The sequence below is a fragment of the Harpia harpyja genome, unplaced genomic scaffold (genome assembly GCF_026419915.1).
Source record: "Harpia harpyja isolate bHarHar1 unplaced genomic scaffold, bHarHar1 primary haplotype scaffold_55, whole genome shotgun sequence".
In the NCBI taxonomy this organism is placed as follows: domain Eukaryota; kingdom Metazoa; phylum Chordata; class Aves; order Accipitriformes; family Accipitridae; genus Harpia; species Harpia harpyja.
The window spans coordinates 175874-200208 of NW_026293415.1; the positions used below are offsets into that span (position 1 = coordinate 175874).

At 52.1% G+C, this 24335-nt stretch overlaps 2 protein-coding genes across 2 annotated transcripts in view; both read right to left on the reverse strand.

Annotated features, from left to right (window-relative positions):
- The window catches only part of LOC128138545 (deleted in malignant brain tumors 1 protein-like), a gene marked incomplete at its 5' end in the record, with an annotated part of 387383 nt that overhangs the window by 91020 nt on the left and 272028 nt on the right, over nt 1–24335 (reverse strand). The window lies entirely within an intron of this gene.
- On the reverse strand, nt 5259–6182 carry LOC128138586 (olfactory receptor 14A16-like). The gene has a single exon (XM_052779791.1). It carries the CDS (start codon nt 6180–6182, stop codon nt 5259–5261), a length of 924 nt encoding a protein of 307 aa, XP_052635751.1.

Sequence of the window (24335 nt, forward strand, 5' to 3'; positions counted from 1 at the left end):
AGGCCTGCTGCTGACTTTTAAGTATCTAGGGGCTTTTTCAATCTTTCAGGATCTGCAGTTCAGGAAGTCAGCACCAGAGGGCTCATTAACATGCAAAAACCCTAACAAGTCCAGTCGCTGTGCATCATTTTCCATTAAGTCTTCAATTCTGATGGGGTTAATTAGAGCAGTTTCAGGAGTGTAATCAAAGTGAAATGATAGGAACACTAAACAACACCAAAAAGAAAGGCTTTCTTTTTCTCCACGTTATTTTTCTGCTTATACCTGAATTGATATTATCAGTTTCTAATTGATATTGATCCTGTGCATCTCCTAATGCAGTCTGAATAGATATGAAAATCCAGAGCCATTATGTTCTGCAGCCTATGGTCATTCTTCATCCCTACCCCCAACCTACCATGTCTCTCATCAGCCACCTGGGACTTGGAGCAGCCCTGTTCCAACCTGAGCTTTCACCACTGAAGGCTGTAGCTGCATGTTTCAGCCTGTTGGCACCAATTCCCACCTGTTTTACTTGGAGAATGAGAGGCACACAGACACAGAAGGGTGTTTCTTAATTGCCAACAAGCAAAAAACAAAGGAAGCCATAGGTCAAGAAAAAATAAAAGACATTCCTCAGCTAAGTATGAAGTCCACATTACCTCCACTGAAACCTGCTTCCTACAGAGGATAACCTTAGACCAAGAGAAAACACATTTTGTGTTTAGTCACAGATGCCAGGACCCCCGCCAAAGTTCCCTCTCCTTGACTTTGTTTTTTTGTCCGTACTCGCTCTTTTGCAGACAGCGTGTCACACACTGAAGTCACGAGCTCCCTCGACTCGCAGAGGGAAGCAAAGAGACCAAGGGAATGAAATGCTCCCTTCTGAATAGCCAAATCTGCACCAAACAACCCCAACATATCTGGGTTACAGGCTCATCTTCAAGCAGACTCTGCATCATCTAGACATGGTTATTTTTCATTCTCTGCTTGGAAAATTACAGGTGACTCCCTTGTAGGTGAAGGCAGGGATGAGAGCAATCACCTCTAACACTAGACACCTTGGGTGCAATTGCCCAGGCTTCCCTTGCTAGTCAAGGGAGAGAAATCACTTGTCTCAGCCAAGAGGCTTTGATGCACCCTGCCTGTCCACCAGCTCATGCTCCAGAAGTTCTGCCATCGGTGTACATCACATTTCTATGTCCCACATGAGGTCTTCAGCTACCTCAGGGTATCTTGGAGGCGGTGTCCACCCCTGTGTGAGCAACTGCATCAACCCGTGAGTGGAGATGATAGGTATAAATTGAAACATATGCAGAAAAGAGCTTGGTGTAATAAGTGTGTAAGAAGTCTTCATTTTCAGAGTTTTGAGGGTTTTCTATAAATCCTCCTGATTGTTTTCCCTGTTGGCCATTGACATGGAACAGCAAGCTGCTTACCCTTTCTCTCCCTCTACGTAAATCTAGATTTATACAGTCATTTCTAAAATGCATTACCTATGAAGACTTTAAATGGAGAAACTCTTCTCAGGACATGTTTACATTAAAACATTTGACATCTGCATTTCATATCTAAACAGAGCTGAGAGCAATGGAGGTTGGGAAGAGCCCACTATTATTTCTTTGCTATCAAGCAATGTCCAAAATTGGTAGCACTTCCCACCTATCATCCCTTTTTTGAAGTGGCCAAATCTTTATGGGCTATGCAATGGCATAACATCATGGCCGTCCAAGTGCCAGACCCCAACGGATACACCACAGAGGCCCAGAGCACAGCCGATGAAAGGAAATGCCATTCCTATCTGATAACCTGATAAACTTCTCCGATCCAATGTCTGCCTTGGTAGATGAGTAAGGCTTCTGACACTGTCTCCCATAAAACAATCACAGAGAAGCTGCTGAAGCAGAGGCTGGATGAGCAGACAGTGAGGTGGACTGAAAAACTGGCTGAATGGCCGGCCCCACAGAACAGTGATCAGTGGCACAAGGTCTCCCTGGAGGCAGGTCACCAGTGGTGCACTGCAGGGGTCAATACTGGGTCCAGTCCTGTCCCTTCAAACCTCAACTCTACTGTAATTTTGTGATCCTATGATACCCTTTCAGGAAAATCACTGCTGCCGGGCACTTCTCTGAGGTGTCAGTGCCCGTGAATCAGCAGGCTTTCTCCATCTCCTAGGCATGCACACAACATGGAAAAATCTCTTTCATCCCTGACTTGCAGAAGAGGGGTCTTCCTTCCTGACATCTTCCCAGGACACACCTTCTCCTCTTCCCCATCCACAGACATCCACTGCTTTCCATTTCTGGGCTCAGATAGGGTTTAAGGATTTGCTAAAGCCATCGGCCACCTCCTTGTTTCTCACTGACATCCCTCGACCCTCTCTCTGAGCCCTACACATGGCCAATCACTGCTGCTCAGAGCCGCTCACTCTTCAGAAGAGGCCTTGATATTCTCACATATTCCTGGTGCTCATTAACTATCTTCCTGACTCCCTCCAGAGCTCATGGCAAAACGTAGTTGTCTACAACAGGGCCTTTATGACCCTCTTTTATGAAATGATTGTCTTTTTAAGATCTTCTCTGCAGAAAGAGTAGTTACAGAAAAGCACCAAATACAGAAAGACAGAGTCTGAGTGAAGTGCCAGTAAGAACCAAGTGAGCAACACGCAAGGCTGTGGCTTCCTGGCAAGGAGTCTTTCCTGTTTGTCACCTTTTCTCATGAAAGAACCAGGAAAACTGTCCATCCCACAGAGCTCTGCAGAAGGAAGTTGGAGCTGTACGTTGTGTGAGGGGATACAAGCAGGATCAGCAGGTAGAGAAGACTTTTGTAGGGAATGCTTTACAAGGGAGCACCCTGACCTCACCCAGATAAAAAAGAGACCAAGTAGAGTGCTGACATGATGGTTAGAAGTGTCCTGGGATAAAAGAGTGTGGATGAGAGAAGGTGGGAGAGATTAGGTTTGCAGAGATTTGAGGTATTACTTTCCGTGTCTGAGCAGCCCAAGGTTTGGAGCCATGGGAAAATACAGAAGCTCTCAAGGACCTTTTGGAATTAGTGGAACTATCACTACTAGCAGTAACAGGACAGTGCTGAAAGGAAATCCTTTGTATTTTCAATGTTGAACTAAAGCTTTTTAATTTTCTTTTTACTTGACAGAATAGCTATAAGTTCTCAGCGATGAGCCTCTGGTATGCAATTCTTAGAACAAGTGTCCATGATGGCACCTCCTGGCAGCTGCTTCATGGCCCCTGTCAGCACCCTGTCCTTGTGCTGTCCCAGCTCTACTGCCCATGCATGGTCCCACAGCCCCACTCTACAGCCACAGCATGGGCAAGGGGAGAGTCGGGGGCGGGGAAATTTCCCCAATTTGTGATCCCAGTGGTGGCCTTCAGATCATAGCTCCCCCATGACCCTCCTACTTTTGCAGCCTCCCCCTGCACCCGACCCCTCCCCTGCCCCAGCCTTGTCCCAGGTGGGGCTTTGCAGAAATCTCTGCTCCAGGGTCTGCCAGGGTCTGGGGAAGGAGAGAGGCTGGGCAGGGCTGTCCATTCCCCCACACCAGCCTTTGGAGCACCAGGAAGATGGAGGTGGCCTCACAGCAAACCTGTAAACCTGGTGACGTGTGGAAAACAGACTCCACAATCAGTGAGATTGTAAAGTAGGTATGTTCATTCAGCGCTGAGCAGCATGGGGGGTAATCCTGCCAAAGTCGTGCGCGCCTGACTCGGCAGTTCACTTCAAATTTATACAGTCAAGTGTTACATATTCACAATATGCCTATACATATGCATGACCTTTCCCCGCTTCATATATAAAATTACCTCTGAGAGGTCATTTCCATAGTCTCCTCTCAACTGCGCGTGCGCAGTGCCTCTTTATGGTGGTCGTCTGGTGGTCTCAGAGATGAAGATAGATGACTCCGTCACCGCTAGTAACCTTTTTTCTTGCTCAGGCTCAGTGGTTTCTTGCTATTTACCCAAGCTGCAAGACCAGTCTTAGCTGGCTCTTGGGGCCTGCTCCTGCTTCTTATCAGGAACTGTCTCTGCCTCATTGGCTGGTTCTTGGGACCAGCTCTTCTTATCAAAGACTGTCCCTGCCGCAGCTAATTTCAACAATGTAAGCGCTAAACATCATCTCTCATCCCCCTTTATTATGTCTACTGAGAGTCTTTTGACTCCCCTTGTCTCAGTGGGATGACCGGCAAGTGCTGGAAATGGACAAAAATTGGGATGATAAAGGCCCCGAGCCACCTTTGCAGTCTGTCCACACAACCAAGGGCACAGACCAGCCTCCTCCTCTCTCCTGCACCTGCATGTCTTCCATGCTTGCCACAAGCCCTGCCTCTGCACCACAAACCTCTGGTGTCAGTCCTCACCCTGCATGGTCACACACTACAAGCTATACACTGATATTGTTCTCTCCTGGGCACTTTCCAGCCCAGATCAGCTCCCCCTAAACTCTTCCCACCTCCCCTGACCTCTCCCCAGTTTAGCCCAGTCTGGCATGTCCCCACAGCAGTGCCCACCACAGGGTGCAGCAGAGCTCTGGGCACTCACCCCACAGCCCCAGACCCTCTGAAGGGCACAGCAGCTCCTCGGGGGTGGAGAGGGGTGAGCCCCAGGGGTGGGGGGCATCCGTGGCACAAGGCCTGAGGAGATCCCCTTGTACGATGGAAATGCTGCAATGGAGGCCAGCTCTGTCACACAAGTGCCCACTGCCTGTCCTTGCCTGCGGCCACAGGCCTGCCACACAGCAGGACTGTAACCATGCTTGAAGAGCACTCAGGCCTTCCACCAACCAAAGGGTTCAGAAGGAAAGCATGGAAGTGGGAAGAGAGCAGCTCGGGAAAGACCAAGCGCTGGTGCTCCCTGGCAGTGCTGCTGTGCCGGGACTCTTTTCTTCTTCTCCTCTGCACACAGGCACTGCTCCCTGCAGCTGCAGAGAAGGTCTTGGAGGAAGAAACTTGGAAAAACAAGTCACTGCAGGGACCTTTATTTTGTTTAAACTCACAGAGGGTACGGCTCATCATTTGCACAGCCTGCAGGTCACAAAAAACCTGGATATATTGTGAATTAGAAACCAGAGGAATAAAGACATTTCTTTGTGGAAAGCATTCAGATAAGTAAAATAAAACAAAACAGCAAAAAGACCCCAAACCAAAACAATTAAAAAAGCCATGAAACCCAAAATCTTCGTACAAGAAACACCAGAAGAGGCTGGGCCTGTGATGAGATATATTATGAGTCCTATGCAAAGGACAACATGCAGTTTATTCCTTCTCAAAAGCACCCAGTGATTAGTTTTCTCAGGGCATCCTTAATCGCATGGTTTCTCATGCTGTAGATGAGAGGGTTCACTGCTGGAGGCACCACTGAGTACAGAACTGCCACCAGCAGGTCCAGGGATGGGGAGGAGATGGAGGGGGGCTTCAGGTAGGCAAACATGCCAGTACTTACAAACAAGGAGACCACGGCCAGGTGAGGGAGGCAGGTGGAAAAGGCTTTGTGCTGTCCCTGCTCAGAGGGGATCCTCAGCACGGCTCTGAAGATCTGCCCATAGGACAGCACAATGAAAACAAAACACCCAAATACAAAGCAGACACCAACTACAAGTACCCCAACTTCCCTGAGGTAGGCATCTGAGCAGGCAAGCTTGAGGATCTGGGGGATTTTGCAGAAGAACTGGTCCACAGCATTGCCTTGGCAGAGGGGTACTGAAAATGTATTGGCAGTGTGCAGCACAGCATAGAGGAAACCAGTGCCCCAGGCAGCTGCTGCCATGTGGACACAAGCTCTGCTGCCCGGGAGGGTCCCGTAGTGCAGGGGTTTGCAGATGGCAACGTAGCAGTCGTAGGCCATGACAGTGAGAAGAAAATACTCTGCTGACATCAAAAAGACAAACAGAAAGACCTGTGCAGCACATCCTGCATAGGAGATGGCCCTGGAGTCCAGGAGGGAGTTGGCCATGGCTTTGGGGACAGTGGTGGAGATGGATCCCAGGTCAAGGAGGGAGAGATTGAGGAGGAAGAAGTACATGGGTGTGTGGAGGTGGTGGTCACAGGCTACGGAGGTGATGATGAGGCCGTTGGCCAAGAGGGCAGCCAGGTAGATGCCCAGGAAGAGCCAGAAGTGCAAGAGCTGCAGCTCCCGTGTGTCTGCAAATGCCAGGAGGAGGAACTGGGTGTTGGAGCTGCTGTTGGACATCTGCTGCTTCTGGGTGCGGAGGACTGAACAAGGAGGCAAGGGCAGTGACAAGTTAGGGCATTAGTCTCTGACCAAAATCAAAGCCATTTCTCATAATAGAATCATAGAATCATAGAATCATTTAGGTTGGAAAAGACCTTCAAGATCATCAAGTCCAACCATTAACCATGCCCCCTAAACCATGCCCTGGAGTACCCTGTCCACTCGCTTTTTGAATACCTCCAGGGATGGTGACTCAACCACTTCCCTGGGCAGCCCATTCCAATGTTTGACAACCCTCTCAGTAAAAAAATTTTTCCTAATATCTAACCTAAATCTCCCTTGCCTCAACTTGAGGCCATTTCCTCTTGTCCTTTCTCCAGACACCTGACAGAAGAGACCAACACCCACCTCACTACAACCCCCTTTCAGGTAGTTGTAGAGAGCGATAAGGTCTCCCCTCAGCCTCCTCTTTTCTAGACTGAACAACCCAAGATCCTTCAGCTGCTCCTCATAAGACTTGTGCTCAAGGCCCCTCACCAACTTGGTTGCCCTTCTCTGGACACGCTGCGGCAACTCAATGTCTTTCCTGTAGTGAGGGGCCCAAAACTGAACACAGGACTCGAGGTGTGGCCTCACCAGTGCCCAGTACAGGGGAACAACCACCTCCCTGCTCCTGCTGGCCACACTGTTTCTGATACAGGCTAGGATGCGATTGGCCTTCTTGGCCACCTGGGCACACTGCTGGCTCATATTCAGCTGGCTGTCAACCAGCACGCCCAGGTCTTTCTCTGCCGGGCAGCTTTCCAGCCACTCTTCCCCAAGCCTGTAGCCCTGCATGGGGTTGCTGTGACCGAAGTGCAGGACACAGCACTTGGCCTTCTTGAACTTCATATGATTGGCCTCAGCCCATCGATCCAGCCTGTCCAGATCTCTCTGTAGAGCCTCCCTACCCTCAAGCAGATTGACCCTGCCTCCCAAATTGGTATCATCTGCAAACTTGCTGAGGGTGCACTCAATCCCCTCATCCAAATCATTGATAAAGATATTAAAGAGAACGGGTCCTAACACCAAGCCCTGGGGACACCACTTGTGACCCGCCGCCAGCTGTATTTCACCCCATTCACCACTACCCTCTGGGCTCGTCCATCCAGCCAGTTTTTCACCCAGTGAATAGTGCACTTCTCCAGGCCATGAGACGCCAGGTTCTCAAGGAGTATGCCATGAGAGACAGTGTCAAAGGCCTTGCTGAAGTCTAGGAAAATAACAATGACAGCCTTTCCCTCATCCACTAGGCGGGTCACCTGGTCATAGAAGGAGATCAGGTTGGTCAAGCAGGACCTGCCTTTCGTAAACCCATGCTGACTGGGCCTGATCCCCCTCTTATCCTGGACTTGCCATGTGAGTGCTTTCAAAACAAACCTTTCCATAATCTTCCCCAGTACCGAGGTCAGGCTGACAGGCCTGTAGTTCCCCGGATCCTCCCTCCGACCCTTCTTATAAATGGGAGTCACATTGGCAAACCTCCAGTCCTCTGGGACCTGCCCCGTTGACCAGGAACACTGATAGATGATAGGGAGTGGCTTGGCAAGGACCTCAGCCAGTTCCCTCAGTACTCTTGGATGGATCCCATCAGGTCCCATAGATTTGTGAGTGTCCAGATGGCGTATCAGGTCCCTAACTAATTCCTCCTGGATTAAGGGGGGTATGTTAGGCTCTTCATCCTTCCCTTCCAGCTCAGGGGGTGGAGTACCCTGAGGATGACTGGACTCACTATTAAAGACTGAGGCAAAGAAGGCATTAAGTACCTCGGCCTTTTCCTCATCACTGGTTGCTACGTTCCCTTCTGTATCCATTAAAGGATAGATCTTCTCCTTGGGATTCTTTTTACTCTTAACATATTTGTAAAAATATTTTTTGTTGTCCCTTACAATAGTGGCCAGATTTAGTTCTAGCTGAGCTTTTGCCTTTCTAATTTTCCCCCTGTATGATCTAACAAGATCCCTGTACTCTTCCCAAGTTGTCCGCCCTTTCCTCCAGAGATGATAAACTCTCCTTTTTTTCTTGACTCCTAGCAAAAGCTCCCCATTCAGCCAGGCCGGTCATTTTCCTCGGCGGTTTGACTTGCGGCACATGGGAATAGCCTGGTCCTGAGCCATTAAGATTTCCTTCTTAAAGAATGTCCATTCCTGCTGGACCCCTTTGCCCTCCAGGACCATGTTCCAAGGGACCCTCTCAACCAGTGCCTTGAAGAGGCCAAAGTTTGCCCTCCGGAAGTCCATAGTGGTGGTTTTGCTGACCACCTTCTTTGCCTCATCAAGAATTGAAAATTCTACCATTTCATGGTCACTAAGCCCAAGATGGCCTCCAACCATCACACCTCCCACCAGTCCTTCCCTGTTCGTAAACAACAGGTCTAGCAAGCCTCCTCCCCTGGTTGGCTCACCCACCAGCTGTGTGTCGTGGTTTAACCCCAGCCAGCAACTAAACACCACGCAGCCGCTCACTCACTCCCCCCCACCCAGTGGGATGGGGGAGAAAATCAGGAAAAGAAGCAAAACCCGTGGGTTGAGATAAGAACGGTTTAATAGAACAGAAAAAGAAGAAACTAATAATGATGATGATAACACTAATAAAATGACAACAGAAGTAATGAAAAGATTGGAATGTACAAATGATGCGCAGTGCAATTGCTCACCACCCGCCGACCGACACCCCGCCAGTCCCCGAGCGGCGAATCCCTGCCCCCACTTCCCCGTTCCTATACTGGATGGGACGTCACATGGTATGGAATACACCGTTGGCCACTTTGGGTCAGGTGCCCTGGCTGTGTCCTGTGCCAGCTTCTTGTGCCCCTCCAGCTTTCTCACTGGCTGGGCATGAGAAGCTGAAAAATCCTTGACATTAGTCTAAACACTACTGAGCAACAACTGAAAACATCAGTGTTATCAACATTCTTCACATACTGAACTCAAAACACAGAACTGTACCAGCTACTAGGAAGACAGTTAACTCTATCCCAGCTGAAACCAGGACAGACAGTAACAGCAGGCACAGATGGGAGCCAGTAAGTGCTGCCAAAGCCCACGTGTCATGGGGCAGTGTGGGGAACCATGGGCAGGCAGGAGGGCTTGGGCTGTGGGTCAGTGCTGCCTGTGTGGGGCTGTGGCCCCACAGGAATGTTCACAGCCCCAGGGATGTCTCAGTACCAGCCTGTGCATGCAGTGGTGCAGGAGGAAGCAGCCAGAGTCAAGCAGCTGCCAAGCTCCTAACCCTCAAAAATGCTGGTCCACACAGCCGAGCCCTGGGCACAGGCAGCAAAGGGCTTTGTGGCCACCCTGCTCCATTCCCCAGGGCCCAGCACTCATCCTCTCTGAAAAGCCCATTTGATTCAGTTGAGGTAATCACTCCTGTGAAGGGGAATGACCCAGGAGGATCAGCCATCTCATGCCATTCCTCCAAAGCGTGGCGTGCCAAGCAAGTGCCCCCGGGTGTTTCCAGCACAGGCACCCTCAGCATTGTTGGCTGCAAACTGGCAGAATGGGTGGAGATTGATGAAGCCCAATGGACACCCCAGGGAAGGGATGGAGGACTCATCTGCAGCCCAAGACACTGACTGAGGGTGACTGAGACACTCTGGCAAGGTCAGATCACCCTGGGGTAGGATCTCTCTGGGCCTTCCCCAAGGACTGGGGACATCAGCAATGACAGTCCCAGCCTGGCAGTTAGACTAGCATCACTGGGCCCTACTCCAGTGTCCACTTGTTGCTCCCTGAGGGCACAGCCATGGTCCCTTCGCCCATCCCAGACCCAAAGGTGAGGAACAGGCTGTCCACTTACCTGAACACGTCACTCCAGCATCGTAAGTGTGATCACAGTCATTTTCACCCCATGGTCTATGTTTGCAGTCAGACAGGGCAGACTCGGTGCCATTACAGCCAACATCATCCATCCAAATGGGGCCAGATCCTGGCCCAAAGTGTCCATACTGAGGAGCTCCAACAGCAGACCCACAGCCCAGCTGCTTACAAACCACTGCCGCATCGGTCATGCTCCAGTAGTCACCACACACCGTCCCCCACTTGCTGTTGTGTTTCACCTCCACTCTTCCAGCACAGCGCCTGCCGCCATTCACCAGCCTCACCTCCGCAGCCCCTTCAAACACCAACATGGGATGGGTGAGGAGAGTGCCAAACCCCAGCACTGCAGGTCTGGGGGAACCCCCTACCTGGGCCGATTCAAAGGTACTGGGGCAGGAGCCCTCTCCCCTCCAGGCTGTCCCCAGTGCAGTGCAGGGGTCCCTTCTATCCCCAGGGGCCGTGCAAGGCTGTGGGTGCCCAGTTCCAGCCCAGCTGGGTCACTCGCCATCCCACTGTACAAGGCAGCTCTTTCCACCCCATCAGCCACCTGCCCCCACCCACACACTGCCCAGTGCTGCGCTGGGCACCCGCTACTCCTCAGCCCGACAACCCCTGCACAGCCCTGTGTACCCAGGCCTGCAGCTTCCCATGAAAACCACCTGCCCCAGCACCATCCAAACCCACCCCTACCCCCAGGGTTTTCCATGTTCCCAGGGAGCACTGAGATGACTCTGAGGATCCCCCAACCCATGTCCCCTCCTCGCCCCTGGGGTCAGCCCAGTCCCTACACTGGGCCAAGCTCCCCAGGAAGGATGTCTCTCTACTGTAGATGCCCCAGTCCCCTTCTCTCTGTGGGGTCCAAACTGCTCTCATGGAGTCAGGGGGCCCCTGGACCAAGGGGGCAGTGAACAGCACACAATCCCTCTGAGGTATCCTAGGGCTCGGCAGTGCCCTGGGCATCTCTGGGTGCTGCCATCACCAGCTAGGCCACCACCAGCTGCAGAGGTACAGTGCTGGGGAAGAGGGGATCCCAAAGGGGTACCCCAGGACAGGGTGTCTATGAATCCAGCCAGGCACAGGCTGCCCTGAACACTGGAGCCCTGGAAAAGGAGATATTCTTGCCCACCCAGATGGGCACAGGGTCCATGGACCTGAGCACCTTCTGCCCCTCATCTCAGGAGCACCTGCAAAGAAACCCCATTCCCAGACAAATCCCAATGACCACACTGGTACCTGCAGGCCCTGGGCTGTGGGACAAAGGAGTCGGCACTTACCCCTGCACAGCTGTACCCAGAGGAGCAGCCACAGCACCTGAGGGGACAGGAGTCCCTCGGTGCCCATCCTGAGCCTCCTGCCCTGCCAGCACATCCCTGCTGCGCCACACTCCCTGCCACGGCTGCTGGGGACTCATGGGGACAGTGACGACGGGAGGGCAATATATCTCCGCAGATGCCAGCCCAGCTACAGGAGGAGCCAATCGAAGCAGCAGCACCTTTTTAGACATTATCGGGAGCGATCTCCCCTCCGACACAGCCCAGCCCTCCAATGAACTTCTCCAGCGCCATTCATGACCATATATGAGAGATGGCTCCGCTACAGGTGTCACGTCACTGTGGTGGAGGGCCGTCACAAGACAGGGCCAGTTGTGGGGGGGGAACAGGTTTTTCACCCCCTGAACCGTGCCATGTGGACTAGGAGCACTGAGCACCTCCTATACCGGGCACATCCAAGAGCCCCAGGTGAGAGTGTCCAGCCACCCCTGTGCCATGGGAATCACAGGGCTGAGACTGCACCAGGGGCTGTGTCAGGAAGGGAAGGAAACAGCCCCTGCCCCTGCTTCAGACCCCGCTCTGCTGGGAGCAGCAGCTGGGAAAGGGCCTTAGCCCAGGCCAGAGCCCCATCCCAGCAGCGCTGGCTCGCCCCTCCCTCCCTGGAGAGCCCCACGGAAGGTCCCTTCCAATGAGCTGGAGCTGGGACACGTCTCTGTCCCGGCAGCAGACATGCAGCCCAGAGGCTCAGACACATCCCTGACTCTTGGCATGTCACCGAGGGGCCGTTATTCCCCGCAGATGGCTCGGGACCTGCAGCCTGCAGGTGCACAAACCACAGCCCACGTGACCTCGCAGCGCTCCCCGCGCTCCGGAGGAAGTCTGTGGTTTCCTCCTGGCGCCGTGCCCAGGCACATCCCTGCGGTGCCCCCGAGCCACCCCTACCCCGACTGCTCCAGCCAGGGCTGCAGGGGCTGCTCCTTCGGCCTCGCAGACACGGGGCCGGGCGGATCCCATCCCCTCTGATGCCCTTGTGACAGCACACGGCCGATCTGCGCCGAGTCCCGCAGCCATGGGGTGCCATCTGTGACGTGAACACTGCCATCCTCCCACGGCCACTGCTGTGTGCTCATGATTTATAGTGACAGTGACCTCACACCCCTCCTACTGCCACCACTGCGTGTGCCTGAGTTACAGTGCCACGCGTGTGTGCGCGGTGTATGGACTTCTGCTAACGATGGTTCTTCCAAAAAGCCGTGTTTGGTCGTGGTCTGAATATTATTTTGGTGACACCAGAAGCACCTACCCAAGCTGTGTGCCAGCTCCTGGCCTATCAGCTCTCCAGGCACCAGTGACATCACAAGTTCATCATACACAGCCATGTGCATACTCCTAGCCTATCTGCTACTCAGTCACAGGTGACGTCATGGTATTTGCATCTGACATGGGCCTGCTCCTGGCCTATTGGCTATTCAGACACCAATGACCTCAAAACCACTGACACAAACTAGGGGCCTGCTCCTGCCCTAGCAGTTACTCAGGCACCAGTGACCTCACACGTACGTGTACACCCATTTGCCAGGTACTTGCTGTTGCAGTAGTCTGCCTCTGGTGACCTTACAAGAACCTATAAGGGCCATGCACATGGTCCTGGCCTATCAGCTCTTCAGCCCAGAGTGACAACACAAGTACATACCCAAGCCACGTGTCTCCCTCTTGCCTATCAGCTACTCAGGCACCAGTGAGCAGGCCACCACATAGCCACCTACTTGCTATCTGCTTGCCTGTGAGAGGCAAAGGCACAAGTGACCTCACAAGCTCTGACACAAGCCACGCCCCTACTCTTGGCCTATCAGCTACTCAGGTATCAGTAATCTCACAACCACTTAGACAAGGCATGTGCCAGCTCCCAGCCTATGATCTACTCAGGCACCAGAGACCTCACAAGCACATACCAGCCTATTTTCTATGTGCTCGTCTGGTGGGGTGACCCCATGTGGCAGCCCCCACCCAGTCACTTGCTCACTCCCACCAGGGGGTTGGGGGAAGAAAGTGGAAGGACAAAAGTGAGAAAAAAATCTCATGGGTTGAGATAAAGACAGTTTAGTAAGTGGATTACTTCTTCTACTTTGAAGAACGCCAAGCACTCCCCTAGTTCTATTGCTGACCATGACGTCATATGGTGTGGCATATCCCTTTGGTCCGTTGGGGTCAGCTGTCCTGACTTTGTCCCCTCCCAGCTTCTTGCCACCCCCAGCCTCCTCACTGTCGGGGCAGAGTGAGAAACAGAGAAGGCCTTGATGCTGTGCAAGCGCTGCTCAGCAGTAGCTACAATGTCAGTGTGATATCAGTCGACACTCTTTTGACCACCAAGGCAAAACTCGGCACCATAGGGGCTGCTAACAAGAAAACTAACGCCATCCCAGCTAAACCCAGTACAATCTTCACACCTTATTCCCTCCGGTTTACATCCTGCTCAGGTCCTACAGGATTCAATACTTTTACATCCACCGTCACCACCCCCTTCCCCAGCCTATGACATGACGTACACACAGCAGAGTGGATTTGGCTGGTGTGGCTCAGGTGGACCTGGACAAGTGCCAGCACACTCCTGACCTCTCCCCTCTCTCAGTCAGACAGAGCTGTTTGAAACATTCAATCAGGTTGTCAACCTAAGGACAAGGAAATGTGTATAGCACTAGTCTGCACCCCACAGTGGTCTTACAGGTAGCTGTGAGATCCCCCACAACCCCATGGGGAAAGGGAGTTCCCCAAAACCACCCTCCCTCTCTGCTTGGAACCTCGAAAGCCGCTTTGCAGTTCCTGGGCTCACTGGCTAGTTCCTCTCATCCACATGGTCTTTTTGGAGATCCTCTTTGGGTCTTTTCCATATTGTCCCCATGCACGTATTCTTCTGAAGTTGGCATTTTGTCCTGCTTTTCCATGTTTGCAGATGGCGTTGCCTGTGTCTTGCATCTCCGAGGAAAGCTCAGAGTCTTCCCCAGTAACCCTGCATGGCCATCCTGCTGGGCTGGGCTGGGATGTGGGGGCCTCACAGGCCGGTTCACAGGATACCGGCGTAACTGTCAGCAGCATTCAGTCAGCGGCGAGGTCACCAGAGGCAACGGTAAATCTGCGGCTAAGCACTAGATTGAGGCAGACTGGGAGGTTCACGAGGCCCAGGACCCCCAGGGAAGAGCAGAGGGACCCATCCAGAGCCGGCAGCTCTCGCGAGAGAGGCTGACACGGCGGGGGTGTTGCCAGGGGGAACTGCGGGAGATTTGAACGGCCCTGAGGAGCGCCAGTGACCAGGAGCGTGGCGAACCGGGCGGGCAAACAGGGCGTGGCGCGTCAGAAAGGGCATGGCGCTGCAGTTTGTGCGTCTGTTCGCGCAGGCAGGGCGCAGCCCCCCCCTCTTCCCAGCTCGAGAAGGCTACTCAAGCGGTGGGCATCGGCCCAGAGGGAGACCCAGGGATGGTTGCCACTCAGGTGAAAGCCATTGCTAGGAAAAATGTGGCGACGCAGGCAGAGCTCCCATGCAAACGTGCAGCTGTCCAGGTCTCTGGCTGCAGGGAGTGCCTGAGTCTGTCCCTGATGACGGAGGGCAGCGGGGGCACCTCTCGTGTGAGGTGTGACCAGGTGAATGATCTGCTCAGCCTGGTGGTAGAGCTGAAGGAGGAAGTGGAAAGGTTGAGGAGTATCAGGGAGTGTGAGAGGGAGATAGATTGGTGGGCCCACACCCTACCATCCCTGAGGCAGGGGCAGCAGATGGAGGCTCCGCAAGAAGCGGAGGTTCCCCTGCCCCCTTGCCACCAGGCAGGAGGGCACCTAAGAGTTGGAGGGGAATGGATACAGGTCCCTGGTCAGGGAGGCAGGCGAGTCCCCTCCCGGTCTCCCTCACCTTCCCAGTTGCCCCTACTCAACAGGTATGGGGCTCTGGAACTTGAGGACCAGGTCAATGAAGATCAGGGTGTAGATGAAGAGTGGTGCCTAGGTTCAGTCGGGCAGCCCCACACATTCTCACATCCTCTGAAAAAAGAAAAAGGAGGGTAATTGCCGTAGGCGACTCCCTTCTGAGGGGGACAGAGGGCCCATTATGCAGACTTGACCCAACCCACAGGGAAGTCTGCTGCCTCCCTGGGGCCTGGGTAAAAGACATTACCAGGGAACTCCCTGGTCTGGTTCGGACCTCTGATTATTACCCATTGCTGGTTGTGCAGGTTGGCAGTGATGAGATTGCAGAGAGAAATCCAAAGGCAATCAAAAGGGACTTGAGGGCACTGGGGCGATTAGTGCAAGGATCGGGAGCACAGGTAGTGTTTTCCTCAATCCCTTCGGGGGCAGGGAAATACACTGAAAGGAACAGAAAAACACACCTGGTTAATACGTGGCTCAGAGGCTGGTGCCATGGCTGGAATTTTGAGTTTTTTGATCATGGGGAGGTTTACACAGCACCGGGCTTGCTAGCGACAGATGGTTTCCAGCTATCTCAACGGGTAAAAGAATCCTTGCTCATGAGATGGCAGGACTCATAGAGAGGGCTTTAAACTAGGTTTGAAGGGGGTAAGGGATAAAACTAGGTGCACCAGAGATGAGCCTGGGGGCAGCATGCCGACGTTAGGGGTGGATTTGAGAGGTCAGCTCAAATGCATCTATGCCAATGCACGCAGCATGGGCGATAAACAGGAGGAGCTGGAAGCCATGGTGCAGCAGGATAGATATGACTTAGTCGCCATCACGGAAACATGGTGGGATGACTCCCATGACTGGAGTGCTGCAAGGGCTGACTACAAGCTCTTCAGAAGGGATAGGCAAGGTAGAAGAGGTGGTGGGGTGGCTCTCTATGTTAGGGAATGTTTGGACTGTACAGAGCTACACGATTGTGATGACAAGGTGGAGTGCTTATGGGTGAGGATGAGAGGGAAAGCCAATAAGGCAGATGTTGTGCTGGGAGTCTGTTATAGACCACCCGACCAGGTTGAAGAGATGGATGAATCGTTCTACAAGCGGCTGGCAGTAATCTCAGAATCGTGTGCCCTTGTCCTCGTGGGGGACTTTAACTTTCCAGACATCTGCTGGAAATACAACACAGCAGTGAGTAAACAATCTAGGAGGTTCCTGGAGTGTGTGGAAGATAACTTCCTGACACAGCTGGTAGGTGAGCCAACCAGGGGAGGATCCTTGCTAGATCTATTGTTTATGAACAGGGAAGGAGTAGTGGGAGTTGTGATGGTCAGAGGCCATCTTGGGCTTAGCGACCATGAAATGATAGAATTCTCAATTCTTGGTGAGGCAAGGAAGGTGGTCAGCAAACCACCACTATGGACTTCCGGAGGGCAAACTTTGGCCTCTTCAAGGCACTGGTTGAGAGAGTCCCTTGAGAGACGGTCCTGAAGGGCAAAGGGGTCCAGCAGGAATGGACATTCTTTAAGAGGGAAATCTTAATGTCTCAGGACCAGACTATTCCCATGTGCTGCAAGTCGAACCGCTGAGGAAATCGAACCGCCGAGGAAAAAGACCGGCCTGGCTGAATGGGGAGCTTTTGCTAGGATTCAAGAAAAAAAGGAGAGCTTATTATCTCTGGAAGAAAGGGCGGGCAACTTGGGAGGAGTACAGGGATCTTGTTAGATCATACAGGGGGAAAATTAGAAAGGCAAAAGCTCAGCTAGAACTAAATCTGGCCACTATTGTAAGGGACAACAAAAAAAGGTATTACAAATATGTTAACAGTAAAAAGAATCCCAAGGAGAAGATCTATCCTTTAATGGACACAGAAGGGAACGTAGCCACCAAAGATGTGGAAAAGGCCAAGGTAGTTAATGCCTTCTTTGCCTCAGTCTTTAATAAGGAGACCAGTTATCCTCAGTGTATTCCGCCCCCTGAGCTGGAAGGTGAGGATGAAGAGCAGAATATACCCCCCTTAATCCAGGAGGAGATAGTTAGTGACCTACTATGCCATCTGGACACTGACAGATCTATGGGACCTGATGGGATCCATCCAAGAGTACTGAGGGAACTGGCGGAGGTGCTTGCCAAGACACTCTCTATCATCTATCAGCTTTCCTGGTCAACAGGGGAGGTCCCAGAGGACTGGAGGCTTGCCAGTGTGACTCCCATTTACAAGAAGGGTCGGAGGGAGGATCCGGGGAACTACAGGCCTGTCAGCCTGACCTCGGTACCGGGGAAGATTATGGAACGGTTTATCTTGAGAGCACTCACATGGCAAGTCCAGGACAATCAGGGGATCGGGCCCAGTCAGCATGGGTTTACGAAAGGCAGGTCCTGCTTGACCAACCTGATCTCCTTCTATGACCAGGTGACCCGCCTAGTGGATGAGGGAAAAGCTGTGGATGTTATCTACCTTGACTTCAGCAAGGCCTTTGACACTGTCTCTCATGGCATACTCCTTGAGAAGCTGGTGTCTCATGGCTTGGACAAGTGTACTCTTCACTGGGTGAAAAACTGGCTGGATGGATGAGCCCAGAGGGTTGTGGTGAATGGGGTGAAATACAGCTGGCGGCGGGTCACGAGTGGTGTCCCCAGGGCTTGGTGTTAGGCCCCGTTCTCTTTAATATCTTTCTCAATGATTTGGATGAGGGGATTGAGTGCACCCTCAGCAAGTTTGCAGATGATACCAATTTGGGAGGCAGGGTCAATCTGCTTGAGGGTAGGGAGGCTCTACAGAGCGATCTGGACAGGCTGGATCGATGGGCTGAGGCCAATCGTATGAAGTTCAACAAAGCCAAGTGCTGGGTCCTGCATTTCGGTCACAGCAACTCCATGCGGCGCTACAGGCTTGGGGAAGAGTGGCTGGAAAGCTGCCCGGCAGAGAAAGACCTGGGCGTGCTGGTTGACAGCCAGCTGAATATGAGCCAGCAGTGTGCCCACGGGGCCAAGAAGGCCAATGGCATCCTGGCCTGTATCAGAAATAGTGTGGCCAGCAGGAGCAGGGAGGTGATTGTTCCCCTGTACTGGGCACTGGTGAGGCCGCACCTCGAGTCCTGTGTTCAGTTTTGGGCCCCTCACTACAAGAAAGACATTGAGTTGCTGGAGTGTGTCCAGAGAAGGGCAAAGATATCGGTGAGAGGCCTGGAGCATATATCTTATGAGGAGCGGCTGAGGGAGCTGGGGCTGTTTAGTGTGGAGAAGAGGAGGCTGAGGGGAGACCTTATCGCTCTCTACAACTACCTGAAGGGGGGTTGTAGTGAGGTGGGTACTGGTCTCTTCTGTCAGGTGGCTGGAAATAGGACGAGAGGAAATGTCCTCAAGTTGTGGCAAGGGAGGTTTAGGTTGGATATTAGGAAAAATTTCTTTAGTGAGAAGGTTGTCAGACATTGGAATAGGCTGCCCAGGGAAGTGGTTGAGTTACGATCCCTGGAGGTATTCAAAGAGCACGTAGACGGGGTACTCCAGAACATGGTTTAGTGGGCATGGATGATGGTTGGACTCGATGATCTTGAAGGTCTTTTCCAACCTAAATGATTCTATGGATCTATGATTCTATGTTGAGGGCTTTCAGCCTTGCCAGAGCCCTCAGCTGTCTCCACACAGGAAGTCCTATGGTGTCCCACACCTGGTCAGGTCCTTGCTGGCCCTGGTGTATGGGCTGATTCTCCCCCCAGCGCAGGACTGGCCACTTCTTTTAAAACTTCAAGAGGATTCTATTGGCCAAATCCCAGAGTTTCTCAAGGTTCCCCTTGAGCGAAGCTCTGTTTTGTCAGCTGTTAATGTTTGTGTGCAGATGGAGCACCCTGATGGAGGTGTCTCACACAAGATAACAGCATAAGGAATTGCAGGGCATTACAGACAATTAAAGGAGGTACTAGCTCAATGGAATTTCTAACCCACGTGAGAACTACTGTGACAACCATCTCCGAAACAGCAAAGGGGGACACAAAGCAAGCAAAGCTAGGGCCAATGGAGAAATGGTAAATGAGAGTTGGGCTGTCTGCATGCTAGGCTGTTTAGTGTAAAATGAATACCTTTTTAGACACACAGATGTTGACGCGGAAGTCACGGACACTGCACACAATCAATATGATCAAGCAGATGCCACTTTATTGCCAAGATAGCTCGGTTTATATGCTCATTCTAGTTATTGTTCACGCATAAGCAAATTAGAGATTGGTTAGCATGTGCTGTCCACGCGCCTAGTTACACCTAATGATTGGTTATATCAACACTGTACACGCGCATAAACATAAGGCATAATTGGTTGTATTAACTAAAACATGCAAAACTTGTCTCGGGCTAATTGGTCAAGATAAGCTGCCAAATTGAGGTTCTTTGTGCCAAGTTCCCTTTATCGCGGAATGCGCACCTGTGTTCTTCTAATTGGCATCTTTCTTTTTTTGTCTTCTTGTTTATTCTGTTCAAGGCCTTCTAAAGGCGTCTGGAATGCTCTTGCAACCCTTAGCTAAATATGTGTCCACAAGCAAAGCGTCCTTGAAGCCTGCTGCCTACAAAACATCCTTAGCTCACAAATTGATCAATTCCATCGTGTCTGGATTGTTCACTATGTGCCCATTACTTTCCAAGTATCCCACACACAGACAATATGGATCCCTCCAAGGCTGGTCTTAGACATGCTGTCTAGCCACTTAGACACTCCATCTATCTGCCTTTTACATCCCTGACCAGTTCTTCATTTTGAAAGTATGAAGTCCCGCAGGCCACCTCACCTCATCGCCTCCTCTGTCACCCTAGTCAGGAAGACATCATCAACGAGCTCCAAAAACCTCCTGGATGGCTTTCATCTCGCTATGTTGCCCCTTCAGCAGAGGTGGTAGGGATAGTACAAGCCCCCCATGAGGACCAGGGCTACAAACATGAGACTTCTTCCTGAAGAAGGCCTCATTTACTTCCTCTTCCTGATCAGGAGGTCTGGAGCAGACATCCACCCACCACAGCATTGCCCATGTTGTTCTGCCCTCTCACACTGACCCTTCAGCTCTCAGCTGACCCATTGTTTGTCCCCAGGCAGAGCTCCACGCATTGCTGCTGCTCTCTCATGTAAAGGGCAACTTCCCCTCCAGGTCCAGAACTATGGCCTTACCAGTACCAGACACCTAATACCCTACAGTTTTCCCATGAGGTGGTTTGGGCCACCTTGTCCTTCCAGTAGCCAAGTTGCAGACCCTCTGGGTTCTCCAGTGTCCAGTCCAGACTTAGGGTCTCTAAATACTGGGCTCCCAGGCTGCTGCTTCTACTCACTGGATGCTCTGGTTTGATGTTTGCTAGTGGTTATGCCCACTGACGTACACAGCAATGTTATATGGATGCTCTCCAATCGCTGTAGTTTCTGGGCTCCCGAAGAACAGGAGCCTGTATGACTTATGGTTCCCACTCCGGTGGCTGGCCATTGGACCTCCATCCATACACAAAACCAGAGATACTGCTCACCCCAGAAAATTGTGGGAAATTGGAGTTTAATAAGAACACAAGACAGACTGGGGTGACCAGTTGCAGGGCATGGCCAGACAAGTTTACTGACTGGCCACCTCTTTACATGTCATCAGCTCCTCTTATCCCCTTTTCTGTCAATTTTCCCACACTTGTTCCTCCCCAAACCACCATGATCCCTCCCTCTCGCTGCCCTTGATGCTTTCCTACACATTCGAGGTTGGTGAGACACCGGAACAGGTTACCCAGAGATGTTATAGATGCCCCATCCCTGGAAGCGTTGAAAGTCAGGCTGGATGGGATGTTGAGCAACCTGATCTAGTGAAAGATGTCCCTGCCTGTGACAGGGGGTTTGGACTAGATGACCTCAAAAGGTCCCTTCCAACCCAAACCATTCTGTGATTCTATGACTCTGTGGTTTGTCGGTGCCTGCAGTGTGCCTTGACTAGTGTATAAAGTAAGCAACCATGACCAGGCCAAAGAAGACAGTCACTAACCTGAGGTATGAGGAGCAAGTAGAAAAGGCTTTGTGTCTGCTCAGAGATGAAGGCATTTTCAGAATAGCCCTGATAATTGCACTGTAAGAAATGACTACCAAGGAAAAGGGAAGGACTACGAATACCAGGATGGTGGTGTGCAGTGTCACTTGGTTCCAGGAAGTGTCTGCAGAGACCAGTTCCAGCAGAGGGAGTGTCAGAGAAGAAGTGATGAAGGTCAGGGGAAGCCCAGAAGGGCAAAGTGAATACCTGATAGGTCTGCCCTACTTGTATTAGTATGGCAGCCACCCGTGACCTCACTACCAGTGTGACGCAGAACCCCCCACTCATGAGGAGGCCATAGTGCAGGGGGTCACAGATGGCAGATGCTAGAGAGGGGGCTCAGCCTCCCCATCAGCCCCAGGTCTGGAGGCTGGCAATGGCCTGAGCAATTGGGTCAGTCACTCTTGGTGTTTCTTGCCCTCCTGTCCAGGACAGCCCCCAAGAAGCCTGCGCCCAATCCTGTCCCTCCACACCGCCCCACCGTTCCTCTGTGACATAGGAGCTGTCCCAAGCTGGTGCACAGAAAGAACTGATTGTCCTTCTCATATCTTGTTTCTCACAGGCACATGGAGTCCTGCTCTTCTCCAGAGACATCCCTGCTCTCCAGAGAGCCTTTTCCCAGGTGAGCAGGTCTGTGCTGTCCCAGCTGGCTGTTCCTGGCTCCCTTCCCGTGGTCCCTGCAGCGCCCCGAGCTGAAGGTGCTGCTCTGCAGAGTAAGGGGGCTGTTGTGCCCTGGGACCACAGGGTGACCCCAAACTTGCTGTGCTGGCCAGATGATTTCTCCTGAGCCCCTTCCCATGTTCTGCTTCCTGATGGGTCTGTGGCCATAGGAGGTGCTTGGTATGACCATGGGACATTTGCAATGTAAAAGAGGCATTTGGGCATTGCACTAGAGCTGGCATCTCATGTTAGGCAGCTAAGCCAAACATCTCTTCTCAGGACAGACTCATTGCCAGAAAGACACAGCTGTGAGGGTAGCTCACCTGGTTCTTACTGGCAATTCACTCAGCATCTCTTCTGATACATTTGGTGCTTTTCTCTGACTACACTTTCTGCACAGATGATCATAGAAAGACAACCATTTCCTAAGAGATGGTCATAAAGACCTTGTTATGGCCAAGAAAGCTCACCATGAGCTCTGGAGGGAGCAAGTAGGATTGTAATAATCACCAGGAAATCCTCCTCCAAAGAGCGAGTGGCCCTGAGCAGCAGTGATTGGCCACATGTGGGCCTGGGAGAGAGGGTCAGGGATGTCAGTGAGAAACAAGCTGATGGCTTTAGCAAATCCCTACAACCATGTTTGAGCCCAGAAATGGAAAGCAATGGATATCTGCAGGCAGAGGAGGAGGAAGAGGGTTGTCCTGAGAATAGAGCAGGAAGGAATGTCCCTCCTGTGCCAATGACGGATGATACAGACCTTTCTACCTTGTGCGCATGCCTCAGCCTGGCAGATGGGGAATGCCTGCTGCTGGGGGTGGTTGTGCTCTGTCATCTGCGTGAGCTGACCTTGTTGACCAGCACCCTTGGATGCAACCTCTCCAGTCCCATGGACTGCTAAGGGTGTAGTTTGCCCAAGTAACCCCTGGGTTGATCCCCATCCACCGCTGATTGTTCCTTTCCAGAGTCCTGCCTCAAATCTCAAAGGCCCGGGAGACTTTAATGGCAGTACCTGAGGCAAAGAGGTCATTGACTATCTCAGATCTGTCTACACCTACTCTTACTAAATTCAGCAGCGATCCCACATGCTCTCTGTTTCTTCTTTAGCTGTTCCTGATGTAGCAACAGCTCATCTTGGTTCCTGTTGCATTCCCTTTTCAGTTTCAGTTGAGTTCTTATAAGCATCATTGCTGTGCTTGGAGGATGCTGTCCTTGAAGACAAGATGTATTCAGGCACATTGTGAAAACGATTGGTGTGTTCCTTGACTGTATCAGCATGGGTGTAAGCAAAGACCCCAGTGTGGCGTGCTTCGTGTTCATGCAGTGCCTGCAGCTATTGGGTAGAGGAGGACCTCTTTGACAGCATCTGATGACTGATGCCTCTGACTGGAGGTAGCAGTCAATGGCACACAGGCAGCAAATTGCACTGCCTGCAGTGCTGGCTGGGGTGTCTGTCATGCACCCGCTCGGAGTGGGAATGGCTTTCCTGTAAGTCCTCTGCTGTTCCTGCAAGCCCTGGCATCTCAGGTAGCTCTCTGGGCCTGGATTTGAACACTAAATTGAGTAGCTGCCCTGAATTCTGTTAGGCATTGTGGTGTTCAAAATGAGACACCTGCCAGTGTAGTCAGTGGAGATCTGGTAAACAGCTGATGGAGAACGGGAAAGAGAGAGGCTGAGCTCTCCCTGTGGCACAGGGCTCCAATTGTTCTGATGACTAACTCTGAGCTGCCCTGAACATAATAAGTTCGGCTGCCCTACATTTGGGCATCAGCTGTCATTTCAGATGGCCAAAGGAAATTCCCAAGAGCCTCCAAGAGGATGCCTCCAGTTGCTGCCCTGTCTCTATGAACTGCTCCATTTGAGTTTGCAGGTGCCTGCACATACCTTTTACCACCTCTGACTCCTCAAATGTAACCAGACATTTGCATCTCACTCCTAGCATCCCTCTCCATTGATGAGCGAGGGAGCTGAGATGAGGAGCTCACATGCAGGTGGCTATCTGGTGCACGCCTGAACTGAGGCAAGAGGAATCCCACCTCCCGAGGGTTTGTGGCAGGCATAGGAGGGAGCTGAGCCCCCTTCCAGCACCAGGACTACATACCCAGGATGAGATGCCTCCATTGACTCAGCTGAATCCCTTTGCTCAGAGGGGCAAAGGAGCTCCCTGCCTGTCACTGTCTGGGTGTCCTGTGTAACGATGGAACAAGAAAAGGTGATTCTCATGTCCAAATCTTTTCCTCATAGAGAGGAATTTCTCCTCATAGGAGAAATTACAGTGCTGGGAATAAGTGTGTCTCCCCAGCTGAGAGAGGGAACACCAGTGATTGCTTCAGCCTGTTTCCCAGCAGGTTCCCCTGGAGCCCCAGGGACTCCTGGAGGGAGCCCAGAGGGGGCAGAGAAAGTGTTGCCTTGGGCTGGTCCTCTGCTGCTGAGCTGGGCTGGGCTCCT